Raw genomic sequence first — 18,760 nt, forward strand, 5'->3', positions numbered from 1 at the left:
GGAATCCGAACCACATTATGATGAGAAACGAATTTCTATCACCAGAAATAAATTCCTCTAGTTCTTCATTGGCCGCTTGGAGAGTCGAACGCTGGGCCAACAGCGAGCTAGCGGAATGCTCTACCCACCTCTCCAATGAAGAACACTTGGTCTCATGTTTAGTACTGAAATGTCAAAAAGCATAAAAACTCCAACATAAGTGATTCTCGCCCTGAAATATCAAGAATATGAAGAAAATCTACTAATAATTACCTTATCTGAATCAATATGGCTAGGCACAATCTCAATACTTGAACTCTCTGAAGTTAATGCAGGTGTTGAACCACAATTTGACATTAGATCAAAACTCCCAATACTGGAAGAAGTTGGGGCTGCTTCTTCCTCATCCTGGGTTCCAGATAACTGCAAATTACTAAGCCATGAAGTAACAGTGCACTTTGAATCTCCTACCCTCTGAGCCTGTAATAAAATGAACAATCTTGTTTGACATGAACCACAAACACTATAAAAGTATGTTAATTTACCGAGCAATTTTAACTAAGTGCTCCCATTAATAATACAGGTAGACGTAAAGTTACAACAAGGTTAGGTTCAAGATGCATGTTGCAAGTAAAATTTTTACATAAATTGGTTTACAATTCAGTCTATGGGTATATATATGCTACCTCATAACCTAACTCCTTTAACCTATACTCTACCATGGTTTTACCACCATGAGTATATTTTTATACAGGAACTTTATTATTCTTTACAATAATGATTATATTCATTTGTTTTAATTATAATTTAGTAAATTTGCCTTTTTACATTGTAGTGTTCCATTACTGTGAATTATATTTGGCAAGTATTGTGTCATTCATGTTATGCTTTCAACTACTAAGGGATTCAGGGCTGATGAAACACGGTTTTTTGGCAATACCTTTTTATCAAAGCATCAGATACAGGTGAAAGTTGGGAAGTGCATATTTTGTAACCATACCTAATTTTTGCAAGTATTATTTAGTACCTAAGTTCAATAGTTGTGGTACTTATCAGAGTAAGTGTGTTTCCTATGCCAGAGCCATCAAAATTGCAGTTAAGGGTTTTGAACATAATAATGACGTCAACCTATGACGTCACGAGGCTCCACCCACAGTGAAGAGAAGTTTACATATGGGGAAAACGTCTCTTCACTGTGGCTTTGCCCACTTGCTGATGACATATTCACTAATTAACATTAGTACCCATTCTAGGTTTCAGCGATATCAATGATGGCGAGCATCCTCAATACAGTAATTTTTATTATTATTATTTTGTGGAGGTTTCATCGCAACTTCCACAGCAATTGTTGGGACTAAGTTGTTAGCTTGGAATCCTTCCATTTTCTTGATATTCGTATTGTTTCTACTTTACAAATAATTCAATGTATGTAATTCATCCACATAATGAACCAGTCTATAGTTCATTTGTTAGATATACATCTATCCAGGTCAGGAGCACAAAAAGACCATCCATTTTGTTTTACCTCAAGTTTCAACAATATAGCCTTCTATTTGCAGCAAGTCAGGAGTGGTCACTAGAAGCAGAACTCAAATGAAAAGCAGTGATACCTTATTTTCCTCAATTGTTAGAGGTGTAAAGCTCAACGCCATTGTTTTATTTCAGTTAATGTAACCCATTGATATTTTTCTTTGTTTCTTTTTATTTATATCATACAGCACCCTAAGCAGCGCTCGTATATCCTACTCGCTGCAAATAAAAGGTAATGGAGTCAAGGTCTTGAGGGCAAGCTATTATTTGCCTAGTTAATATCAATCAAATGTAACACGATCTATATTGATATGCATGGAAAGGAAAATATATTGGAATCAGTTTGAATGAGGAACATATGGTTATAAACATTGTGTTTTAACAAATATGTTTTAGATATACTGTACAAATAAAATGTTTGACACTATACATAATTTATTTACAAAATGTCTTCATCGTCACTCTTGAGGAAGAGGTAGCGATTGTCTAACAACAGCTCCTGCCCACACTTCCTGGGTGGCCAAGTAACTATTACCCACGACAGAAATAATTACCTATTCACGCTATAGTAAATCTTGCCATGGGCCTTCTTGCTTGTATACAAAGTGGCAAGCTGTAGCACAAATGCAGTCTTGCAACCATGGGGGCAATTCCGTATTCTGCTGGCCATTATCGAATTTGTTGAGGCCTAGACTGTAAGCATATCCATTCACCGCCTACCTGGTGGATGGGCGGAGCCTCATGACGTCACATTACTTTTACGTAATGAATTGTTTTAGGATCCTTGTCTGTGGTTTTCTTGGTTTTGGCAACGGCGACTTCATTTTACTCTATAAATATCAAAACTATTGAACTTAGGTACTAAATAATACCTGCAAAAATTAGGTAGGGTTATAAAATATACACTTGCCAGCTTTCACCTTTATCCGATGCTTTGGTAAAAAGTTGCCGTAAACCTGTTTCATCAGCTCTGAATACCTTAGTAGACTCTTAGTACAAGCAATCCCCGGTTAACGGCAGGCTCGAGTTAACGGCAATCCAATTTTATGGCACTTGTCTAGCGACAAAAATCGGCAATTTTTGGTGCAAAAAATTGCTGATTTCCGCTTATCGCCATTGATAATTGGGTATTGATGCCGATAAATACCTAACAGAGGTGGCGATAACCAAAAATTGGTGCTTTTCGGTGCCGAGAAGCCCCAAAAAGCGCTGAAAATCGCCGATTTTCGGTTATCATCACACCCTCAGAATGGAATCCCTGCCAATAACTGGGGACTGCCTATACTACGTTGTTTTTAAAAAATGTATTTAAAAGGTATTACTGTATTAATTTTCTGCTTTATGTAATCATTGATTTTCCATTTCTCCTTGTTACACCAAGGAAATCTTGTGTATGTAACTTATTCCGTGTTTACATCTTCATTTGGTATTTCATGAAGTATGACGTCCTGTGCAAAGACACACCATTTAGCTTTTTTGTTATTTTTTTTCTTTTGTTTAACTGAGTATCATTCATACTTAAATATTTACATCTTATGTTTCCAGTTCACAGGAGAATATTTCATCAGTGGCTTGCCCAAAGTTTACATCTACGTTTGGTGTGCTTTGATGGTACGCCGGAAGTAACTGCGTCCAAAATAAAATCAGTTTAACCTTATTTCACTTGAATCTGATGAATATCACACCATAGTAACTCTGTACATTATTGTAAACTACAGTACAGTACAACCAATTTCCACTTGTCACAATATTACAAAGCATTTTTATTTTTTTTGCGTATCAAGTGTGGCACACATGCATTTGATGGTGTTTACATTTTTGTATTTGTTCTGGAGCTTTTTTTTAAATTTTATTCTAAGAATGTTTCATAACTCATAGTTTTTGAATGGGAAATGTTATAATCTTTTATCCTTTTTCTTTTATGAATTCATCAAAACTATCATTGAGCTTTCTCGCTGCCTCTCATGTTACCCGAACATTAAACAAACTGAATCCTCTTTTGAACCTTTTGATCCAGTACTTTTGATGCATTCTTGTTGACAGTCATCACCTGCACATTCATAAAAGGTCTGCAACAGACTTCTAGCCTTTGCCTAGATGGTAATAAGGCTTAATGGTGTTTGTCTTTTAATCTGGTCTTTTATCTACACCATTAATAACTTCCATTTCATGGATTGGCCCTTACCTTTGCTTCGTAATTACAGTAGAGTTCACTGAAGCAAAACCTTTTAACAGCATCATGAATGGGTTCTCGATCCCTAAAAATTGTTGACACTGTTGAACATGGAAGTTCTAGGTCACATGCTATAAGTCTTATTTTTTTCCCCCTTCATAATGCTTAATCACAGTCAATTTAACTCGAAGTTAATGTCCTTTCTTGCCTTTTAGTTGGCCAAACTGTTGACAATAAAAGTGCCCCCTTCTGTCAACATACTGCAGCTTTATAAAAAAGTCAACAAAAGTGCCCCCTTCTGTCAACATACTGCAGCTTTATAAAAATTTTTTTAAACAGTAAACAAAGTGCAACTGATAGCTACTGTTCTTGGGACAAATACCAGCACGAGACAATAGTGTTGAGAGGGGAAGATGAAAGCATATGTGTGCGTGTACGTGCATGTTAGGCGGGCCACAAACTATCTGACTGCAGCTGGTGTACAATTAAATGTCAGTATGCATTGTAGATCTTTGGTGTAAACACTTTATATAGATGAATATCAAACTTAGTGAATCTTTCCAACTGAGCCATACATTCTTAAAAGTGGTTAATTGTGTGATCATATGCCATGTTGGATATAAATGTATGATAGTGTATGGCCTGCTTTACATGCATTGCTACTGCTAAAGGTTGCTTGCTCCACAATGTTTCATAAACTAAAAAAAATGTTTTCTATATTCTTACTTTCGTATATTTTTTTATACTGTCGTAAACACTGACCGTTGTAAGTTGCACCTGTTGTGAGTTGACACCTGTCTTTAATAATAATAGTAATAATAATAAAGAAAAATATTTAATGATAACTTTGGTACTTTCACTTCCAGTGGAGGAACATCCTACCTTGGATGAAAAGCCTGTTACACTTGTTCCTTGCTTGTGGTCAATCAACCAACTCTGCTGATTCAACCTTGGGAACTGAACAGTAATTCGCATAGGAGAATCAGGTCCTGATGCTGCTCCTGCTACACTTTTGTGCAGCACATCATGGTCTTCATCTTCATATTCTTCAACCCTGAAAGTGATCACAGTAAAGGTTCATAATACTGTACTTTATTCCATTTCAGGGATCACAGTAAAGGTTCATAATACTGAACTTTATTCCAAAGTCTTCTTGCCCTTAAAATATAGGGGTATGAGGACTTGGTATGGTTAATTATTCTTAACAAGAGTAATGGCAATAAAAATGGGAGCCTGCCATGGTAAGGTTGGTGTATGATAGAATGACTGAGAAGGCAAAATACAATGGACTGACTCAGAAGGGAAAATGCATGAGAAATTGACTAAGTAAGAGGTGGTAGAGGGAAGGTTCTGTTAAGAAAAACTCATATGAGAGGTTTACTGTGTAAAGCAATTGAGTTGTATATAAAGCATATCAGCTTAGAGAAAGCTTGATGGAACAGTGGGAGATGCAATAAACAAGTTGTTACAAAAAATGGGGTATAAAAAGTAAAAGTAATTTGTTGAGTAAAGATTTCATGATGAAAGTCAAGCTTTTATTGGAATGTGTCAAGACGAGTGACTGATTTAGTGCAGAACTTGGTCTAATCCAAGTTCATATGATTCCATGACAGGCTGATATACTTAAGGATATGGCAATATTGAAAGTTATACATAGAGGTGCATGGGGATAAAAGGGAAAAAAATCAGGTGTTACATACTTAGCAGGAATAACAGGTGATGGGTGATGAGTGATTGTCTCAGGTAACTGAACACTTCCAAAGGCTCCAATAGCAGAAGTCAAAGCAACTTCATTCAACTCCACAGATACCAAATTGATAGGCTGGATATTTGTGCTGAAAAAAAAAAAATCACAATAAATAAGGTCTAAAAAAGTGAAATTAAATCAAGGAAAAAGGATTTTAGTAAAAAAATTAACTATTACAAATTTTGGCAGTGTTGTTTTATGTCCCAAAGTATTAACAATGGAGAAACAAGCTTTGCTAAAACTGACATACTTCTTTACTCAAACTCATGGCATTTTAAAACAAGAACTGGATTTACAGATGAAAGATATACATGAGGATTCTGTTTGCTACCACATTTACAATAAAAATGTGTAAAACTTGTTGGCAAAATATTACGAAAGGAAACATTACATACAGGAATAAAAACTATGCATACAGACTGTGGCAACAAAATTATAAGATCCATGAAAGCATTCTTTTCAGGGAAATAAAATTTATTGTAACAGTGAAGTATAAGCATTCTTTTCAGGGAAATAAAATTTATTGTAACAGTGAAGTATAAAACACAAATAAAATTTACTTTAACAGTGAAGTATAAAACACAAATAAGTAAAAATCACTTACCAGGGGATATCATCCATGTTGATTTTTGAAAGGGTTGATATGTCTGCTGAAGTACAACGCTGAAGCAAGTTCTTTGTGGCTGTCAGCGCGCCCTGACTATGCATCAATCCTGCTTGCTGAGTGCTAAGTAAACAGTTCTGATGTGCAGTCACAACCTGCCCGGATGAAAGAACAGGGGGATCAGCAATCTTAAGATATCTAGCAAATTATATTGGCTGCAACACACACTAGATTTCAAGGGCATTCCTGAATACGAGTACAAAGAAGTGAAATACTTTACTTAGATATCTAGCTTATGTTAGCCATAACCAACTGATGGTTTCATCAGATTTCCTGATTTTGAAAAACTTATTTCAAAAGTTCACAAGATGATAAATAAACAAGTTAGTGTTGGATTGTGCCATAGCTTCTACACTATGAACTTCCAGTCTTTGGGTGGTTCTTTGTCTGAGGATATACTCAAGCCTTTTATTTCTTATTATTGTAGTTATTAGTTAAAACTTTCACTTAAAAATTTGCAGTTTTATGAGGTTATAATTCAAGTCTATTTAATGTTATTTAACCAAATTCTTAATAAGTCATTCCTAATTCAAGCGACCCCCACACTTTTCTTAATTCTGGGAACACTGATTCAATGCTGTGAAAGTCTTCTAAGCAAATTTGGCTCATTCTACAAGTGTCTATTAATAATCATAATAGTTTCATACTTATTTTTGGACCTCTCAACAAAATTCATACATATAACTATAGTTCGTTTCATTTAATCTATCCACTCACCAATGTAGGTTTTTGGTGGATGTGGCAATATGCATAGCTCTCTGGTGATTGGCTGAAATCAATGTTTCCAATGTCATAAGCAGACTGTGATAAAAAGGTAAACAATTTCTTCAGTAATACATCTGAATGCTTACATATGAAAAGAACCTTCACACCTTTTGATACTGTAGGCGAATAAAAAGACATCTGGCTATACGAGTACTAATAAAAGGTATTTAAATAATTTTCGTGTAAATCATCTGAATACGGTAATATTCATAATAGTACGAAATACTGTTATCTATGAAGTTGTCTGGGGAAGATGAAAGGGGTAACCAGCTGTAGTAGTTTTCTTTTAAGAATACTCTGCATATTTATATATTTTTTTCTTGAGCATTCAAATCATTGTACTGTAATAGCTCAAAGACTGGGCAATTTCAGGAGTATTTTACCAAATAACTTATTGAGCAAAAGTCTGCAATCTAACTGAGTTCCTGTCATCCACTGTGCGTTGATGGCACATGTATGGCACAAAATGCTAGCCTACACTCATTTTTTAAATGTAAGGCATTGGAACGATACTTAGATAGGAAAAATAAATAAAGGTTACAACTAGGAAGTAATTTTGACTGAAATGAAGTGAAAGTATGCTTAAAAGAAGGCCAGTAAAATCAAATATCTGACGAATAGGCCTACAGTTCACTTGTCAATGTTTCATGTTCTAGAGGTCAACACCAATAAAGGTTATTTTTCCAGTTAACAGAAGTGGATATAACTTTAATACCAGTGAGATAAAACATAATTATTGAAAGCCCTTTGTTCGTTTGTGTTTGATCTCAGTAGACTGTTTTAGACAAGTTCTTCTTTCCTGAGCTTCTATTGGTATACAGTACGGTATTATCAACATAAATCAGCATGTTTATGATTTGTATGACAAGGTGTGAGAGTTCTTTGTATAAGTAAATATTCATATATGTCACTCAAGAAATAGTTTATTTACCTCAAACGAACCATGTTGGAAACTCTGACTGTTAGCCATATCTTTACCCACAGGCGGACAGATGAAATGAAACCGTCTAGTCTCCTTTATAAGAAAAGTGACTGCAGACATATTTAGTTGCCCTCAAGTAAGCAATAAGACATGAGGATGATGAACAAGAATCTAAAATTATTAAACCAGTGGCCATAATATATTTTACAGATAATCTGAATTTGAGCAGTTTTTCTGATTTTAAAAACAAGCATTGCTACACTGTATTAACACTATCAGCCAAAAACTTAAGCAATTTCAACTAAAACATTCAGAATTTGATATTTACTGCAATTAGCCTTCTTATAACAGCTGCAGCAGAAATATCACAAATTAAAAAATCTGTAAAATTCTTTGCAATCATCCTCTATTAAAATATAAATATAATAAAGTACATTCAAGGCTTCTAAATGAGAGAAAATCAGTGCTTTTTATAATCTGAATCCAAGCCCAGCTGGATTATAATTAAGTAGTTTGCCAACACCATGAGTTACATGACTTAACTCCAATATGACTAGCCTGAAGAGTTTGTCTCAAATAATATTTCAATTTAATCTAAAAATCTGCATTCTTTAAAAATATAATAACTGAATTTGCAGTTCTTTAAAAATATATTAACTGGATAAGTTGAACACAATGATAATTCTGAAAAATTCCTTGATTTCCAAAATCTGACATTTACTGTTAGTGGAGTAAGCTTGGATATTCACATAAAATAAAAATATTAGAGATGACCTTTATCAGGGAAGGGTAGCTGTGTCAAATGATTTGAATACAGCAGAGTTAAGTGATGGAGATACCTGTCCTAATAAAGATGACAGAAGTGCCTGCTGGAGTTTTGGGAATACAATATGGGGTTCTGAATGAAAAATTCAACAGTATGTGTAGTTGGGAAAAAGAAATGAGGATAAAAAGTTTTAGATGTTAATACACAATCCCACATTTACCTAAATTCACCTTCTTTGCAACTCAACATTATCTACATGCAATTGGCACCCAAGATACATGTAATGATCTGGTACACAAGCAGCTCTTACATATGTGCTTTCTCTGTTTAATATTTTATAACTGGTGTGACGAAAGAAATTAGGAAATAAAAACAAGAGAAGCAGGCACATGTTTATGGGATACAATAAAAGGTCAAGAATGGAATGACTGACCTTTCCAGATGATAAAATACCACATTAATTGGAAAATCATATAAAATGGCTGAGAATGCTAAATGTTTTAAGACATTTGTAAGAAAAAGTTGAAAGTCAATGTTTACAAAACTAAGGCTATAGGGTTAAATGGAATCCCAGAAAATGGAAGGTGTTAGTATAGATGGTGGAAAAGAAACATTAGTTGATTCATAAAGGTATTTAGAATTGACCAGTGTAATGAAGATGGTAAGAGTGAGAAATGAATTTAAAAATGTGGCAGAATGAATGGTTCAATGGAATACTAGTACTGTCTGATCAAAACGACTGTAGAGTCAACATCCTTACATAAGTTTGAAATATTGTTTGTTGTATGCTAGTGAAAAATGAATGGTACCTGTACTGAAAAACAATATCTTTATGTTTTAATCAGTTTGATCATATGGACTGACAGGTAGCTGACACTGATGAAATGGGAGTTATTCATATTTTAAGCAAAGGACAACTGAGGATAGGGTAACCTAAGCAGCTAATGGTGTGGAAAGTTTTTGTACAGGTGGTATATCATTGATTCTGCAACCATCATGTACAAACCACCAATCAGACCATTTTTTGTGCCATTATGTAGTAGTTGCCAAATCTGAAACTTGTGCAGCCTTGAAAACTTTTGCATTTCACTTGTATTTGTCTTTTGACAATAAATTTTACTTTTACTATATAATGGCCTTTTAATTATATAAATTTTTTAAAAAATATTAGCTCTTTCGTCTTTTATGATTAATAATGTTAGCTGTGGATTTATTCCATAGATCCAATTTCAGTGATCTATATTCAAAGTAAGCAGTAAACTTCAAAAATTTGAAATATGGTTTCATGTTAGTTTGTCATTTTACTTGTATACTGATAGCACCAAAACCTCTAATAGGAAAGGAATACAGAATGGAATGGAATTCAGAATTCTAAGCTGAAGCCCATGCACTGGGACCTATAAGGTCATTCAGTGCCAAAATGGAAATTGAGAGTAAAAAGGTTTTAAAAGTGTAACAGGAGGAAAACCTAGCACTTGCACTATGAAACAACTGTTAAGAGAGGGTGGAAAGTAAGATGGAAGAAAGAGAACATGAATGGAGGTACAGCAAAAGGAATGAAAGGGACTGCAGCTAAGGGCCAAAGGGATGCTGCAAAGGCTCTTAAATAATGCCTACATTGCAGTGTGTGAGGTGCTTTGATGGCATTACCCCTCTTACATGGAGGAAAAGAATATGAATACTCTTTTTTCCTACAATTCAGAGCATACAACAGAAGAATAAGACCATAAATAGCTTTAATTCATAAAGGCAGATTTTCATGGAAGGGCACGGTATGAGGAGCTGCTGCACAATATTAAAATATTACAGCTGGTCTATGTTATTCAGGAAAATATATTTTCTGTCCAGCAGTAAGCAATGTCCTTACCTCAACCTGGCGAACCAACTGACGTTCCCGTCCCCTGAGTGCTACCACTTGACGATCAACAGCTTCGTGAATATCTTCCTTCACCTGCAAATATAGAACGTATTACTACAGTATACACTTAATAACACTGAATTTATTATATACCTCTATTTTTTATGCCTGATGTGAGTTCATATATTATCAATATAAATTGGTTTATTGAAACCAGTGAGTCGCATGTCCGAAATCTTGCAGGCCTTCCCAAAGGGATTTATTCTTAAATAGGAACTGGAAATTTGACCAGGGTAAGGTAGAAATAGAAGTAGTTGGACAGCTAAGTAGGAAGAGACGAAAAGAGAAGGGTAAGAAGTGAAAGTCATTAAGCACTACAGCGTGGTTAAATGAACACTGTAAAGAACCAAGAACCATCTACAGAGGGCCATAGTGAGAGGGCAAATTGCAAGGGGCAACCCCCTACACAGATGGTTAGTATAATCAATTTGACTCCTCCTCTCCATGATCTGCATCTACTGGAGCCAGAAGGATCACTGTGAGCAACATTCACATTCCAATGGCCCTTTGAAAGGGATGCTTTCCTGTCATTTACTTTTCATCTGTTCTACCAGGTCTTTCCCTGCCAAACTATCCAAATTTACCTTCCTTGCCAAATTTTTACCTTTCATTCAAGAACAAATCTTCCATACTAGCTCAATACAGCATAACTGGTCTGCATGCAATTCTTCATCAAGACAACACAGGTAGTAAAATGTAGCAATATGTATTACAAGATCGATCTCATTAAATATTTGGTCATACATCATTCCTCCTTATTGTGTAACATTTACAATTTATCTTTACAAAATCTGGTAAGCTAGTATGGTAACACTTTGGAAAATATAAAGAAACTAAATTTTTTATCATTTGAGTGTTGGAGTATTCATATCATTGCCAATACAATTATACTTTTTAAGGTTGTCCTACAGGATCTAGCATCAAATATGGTGTTAATTAAATTGCCATAAATTTCAATATGTCCTTAGTATGGTATTCTTGTATGATTCTAAACTGTAGTGACTTACCTTCCTGGCATTTTCCTGCAACTGCTTCCGATAATCCTCTACTTTTGTTAGAGATTTATCAACAATGGCCAACTTCAGAGCCACATCTAATTCAAGGTTTTCCAAGGACATCTGAAATATATGCAAGAAAATAAATTTTCGTGATCTATACCAAGAATAAATTGACAAAAAAATGTTATATTTCAAGACTTACTTCTCTCACAAGTCATATCGTGAACCTACAGCTTCCTTGAATTTAGGTATTAATCTTTGCACTGCATGCAGTATGGATAGCTGCAATGACTAGTGTTTACACAGCAATCATTATAATACAGAAGTATGGCTTACAGACAACAGATCGAAAAGTGAATTAAATTTCTGAAAAAATATCCACAGTTCCTTTCAATGTCTGCTACTCTAGCATGACCACTTCCCTCCTAGCTTTCTGATATTGGACTTCCTGGATACACCATCTTATAATTATATAAGGCACTCTGCATCCATGGAGGCAGCCACCATATTTCAACGCTACAAAAAATTCACAGTGCCACGAGTACAAAGGCTGCAGTGACTTATGAGAAGTTGTCTAAAGGTGTATTGCTGTGAAAAGTTCAACATGTGCCCTTATCTTTGTATCTCCAAAAAGGAAAATAAGCATAGGTTTTTTAAATTTTGGAAGGAAAAAGCAAGCACTATATACAAAAAGGTAACTTTGTGTTTTAAATACTTGCTAAACCATGTACAGTACTATGCAGTACACAGTTATATTTTACAGGACAAATTTGGGAATCCAACTCATATACTAGGAAATTTGTACACCATGTGTACAACTATGAATAATATTCATATATGAAGACTGTGGACTTATACTTAATAGATACCTGCAGTTATGCTTAACATATGCAGTATATAACTACAAACATTCAAGAGCTTACGGCGACTCACAGAGCTGGAAAATCTGTACAGTGATTGCATTACATCACATAACCAATGGCCCTGCCTTAAAATTGAAATTCTGGAGTTTTATATCACCAATAATAATGCCTGAAAGGCCAAAAGATGGCTGTTTAGACTGACTCGAGAAATAAATATGGAAGACGCATATTAACGTGGGCATTTTTTACTGGGTTACAAGCGGAAGATGCTCCTTCCATTGTCTTTTATCTCAAGCACTTTTTGTCTTAATGCCTACCTGGTCTATTTTATCCTTCCTCCATGAATTCCTAGAGATTTGTCCAGGTTCCTGCTACTTTTATAACAACTCATTACTTCTCAAGCTTTCACAGAATATCCAAAACATCCTAACCTCTGAGAACTTACATCTGCAATCTTACTGGATCCCATTCATGTAAGAATAACCATTCCTTACTGATACAACACATTAAAGTTGTTTGCTGAGAATGGCCAGCCCTTCCCTTTATCTACAATATTCAGTGCAACTTCTATTCTTCATAAGATTGATATCTTTATAGATTAATAAAACTCCTGATTGTAATTTTACCGATATAATTTATTATGTAGCAACATAACTACACATTTCTGCCTATGAGATTTTCAACCACGACTGTCAAAACAGAGGGCAACTGTAAACTTCCAAAGTGATTTTAATCATTCAAATATCAAGTTACATGTCTAATAAATCAGGTAAAGAATTGCAGTATAAATGCTTTATTTACAACTGGTAACCAATAATTTGTAGAGTGAAATGCAAAGAAATCTATTTCTGTACACATACTGCCACTTAATTAGAGTTAAAACTTGAGCTCTGGGACTGTTATAATGTATATTCATAATCACTTTAATCTTATGTGGACACTTGTTTACAACAGTCATTGTATACCACTCTAATACTTACAAGTCATTCTAGCTATAATAAAGTAGCAAGTATTTGTAATGCATTTATGCAACAACTGTTTATCAATAACTAAATTTTAAATGAATACTAATTAAATACTGTAGTACCTAAATAATTAAATATTTTAACTTTATTGTAGAAATTAGTCCAATTCAGATTGTACTCATAACTGTGAATATCAAATGAGTTCTAAATTTAACATACATTATCTGTAGGCTGAGTGAATAATTGTTTTTTAACATCCATGCCCCAGGCCAATATAGGCTACAACCATATAAAAAAAAAAAAAAAAAAAAAAAAAAGAGAGAGGGTTGCATACACTTCCCATTGTAACAGAGGTATTGCGGCCTGAGGCAAGGTCCTCTGCCATCTCTGAGCTAGGAATCCATTACAGCAATGACGGTATAGCTGTTTGAAATGACATCAATACTGGTACACATCCATGTTTTCTCCACCTATTAAATTTGCATTCATATATAAAAATGCAGCTGTTATAAGGAACCCTATCATGTGTGGCTAAATAAGCAACAGCAACTAACAAGGATAAACTTAAATTTCACCACTGAAGGACAACATAATAAGTAATGGAAGATGTCACACATGTCTTCTCTTACCTACTGGATCTAGTGCTTACCAAATGGTGCTATGTGGTGGCTTCTCAGTAATTAAGGCTAACTAAATGCGATTCAAAGTTCCAGCCCACAACAAGTTTTGTTATTTGAGCCATGCTATTGGGGAAAAGGCAGTGCTGGGTAAGCTGTTCATTTTGTAGTACATGGGCACACATGAAATGGGCTAGTAATTGAAATGAAAAATGAAAACCTTTGAATAGTAAATTGAGTCTGCAATGTGTGAGACATTAATAAGAAGGCATGGTGGGATCATTTGAAATATGAGTTGGAAGCCCTGAAAGATATATAGAAGTGGAAACTAGGGCAGAGGGGGGGACGTGTAGGATGATGGGAACAGGTTCCGCTGATGAGAATAAACCTAACCTTTCCTAGAATACTGTGTCCTGACCTAACCAGACCTTACCTTCCTAACCTTACGTAGGGCACTGTGCCCTGACCTGCAGCCCTCCCCAAGTAACACTGAAAATCGTAAACAATGGACTGTGCTTCCATTCAGCAGTAATGTTAGAGCCTGATCCCATCGTTCTGCAAACTACCCCAGAGTTCTCAAGTTCTCATATGATCTGCAGAATGTTGAGAACACTGAGAGCAAAGTTTCAGGTATTTCTGATAAACCAGCTGCTGGGATTGCTAAAACATTACATATTGAAATGTAACCCAGTTGTTAAAGACCTAACACTGTAATATCACTTCAACTTAATGTTTACTATCAAAGGTAGGGTCAAACAGGGCAGAAATGGCTTGTTAAAATTAAGAGATGATCCATGCTTTGCAAAATTGATCACAAATCAAAGAACAAAGAACCATAATTCTACGTTGTAAAAATGCATAATACTGTTGTAAGCATTAGGGAGGAGACTGAGAAGAATAAAAACACAAATATCCGTTGATACCAATTTTGTGTAGGCCTAATTGCTAATAAATGTGATTTTACAAACAATGAATGGTTGGCTGTGAACAGTTTAAATTGATGATGGGCCAATGACTTGTTTTCTGGATTGTACAAAATTGCGCTTGTTGGGTGAGAAGAATTTCTGTTCTCACCAAACAAGTCTTGTAATAAAAATTGGGTTCAATTTTGTAAACAATTCTTCGGGAAAATATACCTCAAAACTGTCTGAAAAAACATTAATACACATTCACAATTAGGTTAGTGATAGCTACACGGCAAAAACGTAAGTGACACGGTATGAACTACGATGAATTGAATTTCAAGAAGTGGCCATGCAAAGTGTATTTTTGATAAAATCAATACCATACCATAATCGGTAGCTTTACAGTGAGGTAATCAGCAAACTTTTGCTACAACATTCAAACTTGAAACTCAAGTCTTATACGCTAGGCTAACTTAATGGAAAAATGCACATCATTTTCCAAACACATGACAGTTTCAGGATAAGTGCACACTGGGGGTTGGAGTGGGGGTCATACAGCGTAACTCATGGCAGACTTCCAGTCCTCAGTTCCAGGGGGCCAGGGCCAGAATAAATAAGGGTGGCAGCTTGCTGGTGTTAGGTTATCTAAATCTAGACTACGTTGGCCTATGGTAAGCGTTATCCATATTAGATCCTCTCCTATGCAGCCTAGAATCATTCCTGGGTGTCACCTACAACAAACTTATAGTTTTCTGTTACAGAAAACTACTGCGGTAGCTATTTGTCTGTCCGTCTGTACTTTTTATGTCCTGCCCTCAGATCTTAAAAACTACTGGGGCTAGAGGGCTGCAAATTAGTATGTTGATCATCCACCCTCAAATCATCAAACATACCAAACTGCAGCCCTCTAGCCTCAGTAGTTTTTTGTTTAATACAAGTTCAAGTTTGCTATGATCGTGCATCTGGCACCGTTACAGGTGCCAACAACACAGGCCACCACCTGGCCGTGGGTGAAAGTAGTCAGATAGTCTGCAAGAGTGAATACAGCAAAATTTCACGAAACATATCAATACAATAACGACCCCCTCTAACACACAGCCTAAAACCTCAAGTGCACAGAGGTACTTAGGGGTTAATCTATCTGACCAGTGTTATAGCCTAAGGTGGATACCGAAGTCCTTGAATATAAAAAGCATTGAAAATAAAAAGCATTGATAATAAAATGCAAACACTATATAAAACGGAAAGCCACTGTGAAAACCCGTGCCACAAACGAGAATACAAATATAGGCCTAGGCTACGTCAGCCCAATCAGGATGGTGATGAGTAAAGGAAATTAACAATTGCACAACGGCATATGCTCTCATCCTGGAACACACACACACACACACACACAAATAAACACATGTACTCATGTTTCCATACGTACACACTAAAAAAGGAATATTAAAAGTCACAATACGTTACGTAACATTTTACACTCGTGTTTTAAAATTCATTAAACGCCCTATGGGTTTTCGTATTTTTATTGGGCATATTTACTTATTTGCATCATATTTCATCATTCAAATCACAGTTCCTCGTGAAAATTAAAATCCGAATTACTGAAAATGTAGAAGTGAATGTGCACAAACGTTGCAAGCAATAAATATAACGGGGGGGCCATCAGCTGGCATCCTCCTCCATAGCAAAGGGGACGGAAGGTCACGTAGACACCTTTCACTTCAATTTAAGTCTAAATAGCCAACAGCCACGCAGACTGAACAACAACAGACTGCTGAAACGAAAGCATATTCGATCTACTTACCTCCTGAAATTGGTGTACACTCAGATTCCAACGAGATAACGGTCGTTTCCTTCAGTAAAATTAAGGGCAGGCGCCGTCCGATAAGAGTTCAGGAGCGTCGTCTGCTCGACATGTCACATCAACTGACTGAGAGAGAGAGAGAGGGAGAGAAAGAGAGAGGGAGCAGTGTTGCCAACTCGGTTTGATTTGGCAGTAAAGCGCTAAAAGTGGATCGCACAGGCACTAAAAAGGCGCTAGACTTTCCCATTAATGCGCTAAAAAAAGCGCCCAATAAAAATAGACGGTAATTAATAAAGCTTATGCTGTACTTAAGTATACTGATCACCATTAAAGATTATACACGTGGTTCTGCTAAATTTAGAAGTCTTCTAACACTCCAATAGGCTCTCATCTGTATCATTTTCATAAGCTTCGAGACTTCCAATTTTCTTGACAACATCACTTGGAAGCTCACATTGATAGCAAAATTGCCCGCGCCTCTTCAATCCATATTTAATGGTAAGAATACTATATAATGTAGAAACCCTCTTTCCATAAACAGCGCTAAAAAAGGCGCCAGCGCCAAACGAAAATTTTGGGGCCGAAATAATTGCAAGCGCGCCAAATCTAGCGCGAAAAGCGCTAAATTGGCAACAGTGATTCTAGAGACAGAGAGAGAAAGAGAGAGAAACTGGTTCTGTGGTTCAATGAAACCGGAATATCTGGGATTCGAAGCATTCGAAGTTTCGAGCTATAGTTTCGTTTTTAATAATAATAATAATAATAATAATAATAATAATAATAATAATAATAATATTCTTTATTTCAGCTCAGGGCCGTCAGGGCCGTATACATGGAATATACAAAGTAGAGGCAATATAATAGACACGAGTACACAGTCTAGATACACGAGATAAAATGATAAAAATGATAATTGACTATATCCACACAGTTGCTGAAGTAGTGGTAAAAAATTGTAATTATATTAATGGTAGTGACAGTATAGTAACAATATTAAAAATGATAATTAAAACTCCAGTTAGCTTTAAAATTATCATGTTAAATAAAATTAACAACAAAATATCTTTCCTTATTAGGCTAATACTGTTGTGTTACACGCAAACATTGGGCCTACACTTGTCACTAATGGTTTTAGGAATGTATATATATCTAGAATAATCCTTGAAAAGTTACTAATAACTTCCATTTCTCGCTTGAATAATCATAAAAGGTCTTGTTATTTCTGTCATTTTATGAAACACCACTGTTCTGGTTCGAAGTTTCGAGCTCTCATTTGTCGAGATGCCTGGATTCTTCTCGCATGCTCAGAGCTCGTCTTCGGTAAGTTCGGTGTTTATTTATGGATGTCTTCTTATCGGTATTCGTTACGACCACCAACAGACACATTTGTTCGCCAGTTGCACTTCGCACTCTTCAATGTTGTAGCTAGTTTTCTAAAATAAATTTAGTATATATTTCTGGAAAATCTATAAACGTTCACATCGTTTCAGGTCTTTATGCAACTTAATTAACAATCTAGGCTCCGTGTGTTTGTATACAAAGTTTGTTCTTGGAACCTGAGCAGTTTATTCCAGAAGTTTCAAGTTTTAGACCGAATGATTGATTCAGGCATAACCTTGGTGTGTATCGATTTCACCGAATGAGAGAACCGATAGGAACTTACTGGCTGAAACTGACTGAAATTTATAAAAGGTAACTGTCACACGTCATACTGCTGTACACTTGCTGAATCATGGATGAGCCCTCTGTGCAGCAAAATTCCACAACGTTAACGGCTTCATACACCAATATGAAAGCTCATCAGCAGTACGACGCTGAACACACAAACATATATATTATATATATATATATATATATATATATATATATATATATATATATATATATATTCTTTCTCTGCACCTTTTCCCACTTCTATATGGGGTCAATGTTTCTGACAGATTTCCTCCACCTGGCTCTGTCAAACACCTCGTCCTCTGACAAGTGTTTTTCTCTCAGATCTTCTCTAACTACATCCATCCACCCTCGCTTTGGTCTTCCTCTTGCTCTCCCACCAGGCACCTCCATTTGCATCACTCTCCTCCCTACATATGTCTCATCCCTTCTCATCACATGGCCATACCACTGCAGTCTTCTTTCCT

The 18,760-nt window shown here is 35.7% G+C and overlaps 1 protein-coding gene across 2 annotated transcripts in view; it reads right to left on the reverse strand.

Annotated features, from left to right (window-relative positions):
* The window catches only part of LOC136832208 (nuclear receptor coactivator 4-like), a 36,997-nt gene extending 20,068 nt beyond the window's left edge, over window positions 1-16,929 (reverse strand). Inside the window, exons 1-7 of one of the 2 annotated variants that reach the window (XM_067093042.1) lie at window positions 16,620-16,929; window positions 11,472-11,582; window positions 10,414-10,497; window positions 6,034-6,188; window positions 5,383-5,517; window positions 4,565-4,736; window positions 253-459 (exon numbers count right to left, since the gene is read on the reverse strand). In XM_067093042.1, coding sequence (XP_066949143.1) covers window positions 253-459; window positions 4,565-4,736; window positions 5,383-5,517; window positions 6,034-6,188; window positions 10,414-10,497; window positions 11,472-11,582 — 864 coding nt within the window. In that variant the 5' untranslated portion in view covers window positions 16,620-16,929. Of the gene's footprint in view, window positions 1-252; window positions 460-4,564; window positions 4,737-5,382; window positions 5,518-6,033; window positions 6,189-10,413; window positions 10,498-11,471; window positions 11,583-16,446; window positions 16,504-16,619 lie in introns of those variants that run through there. The other variant, XM_067093041.1, reaches the window with a different exon arrangement.
* Between the last annotated feature and the right edge of the window lie 1,831 nt (window positions 16,930-18,760).

The sequence above is a fragment of the Macrobrachium rosenbergii genome, chromosome 49 (assembly GCF_040412425.1).
Source record: "Macrobrachium rosenbergii isolate ZJJX-2024 chromosome 49, ASM4041242v1, whole genome shotgun sequence".
Classification (NCBI taxonomy): domain Eukaryota; kingdom Metazoa; phylum Arthropoda; class Malacostraca; order Decapoda; family Palaemonidae; genus Macrobrachium; species Macrobrachium rosenbergii.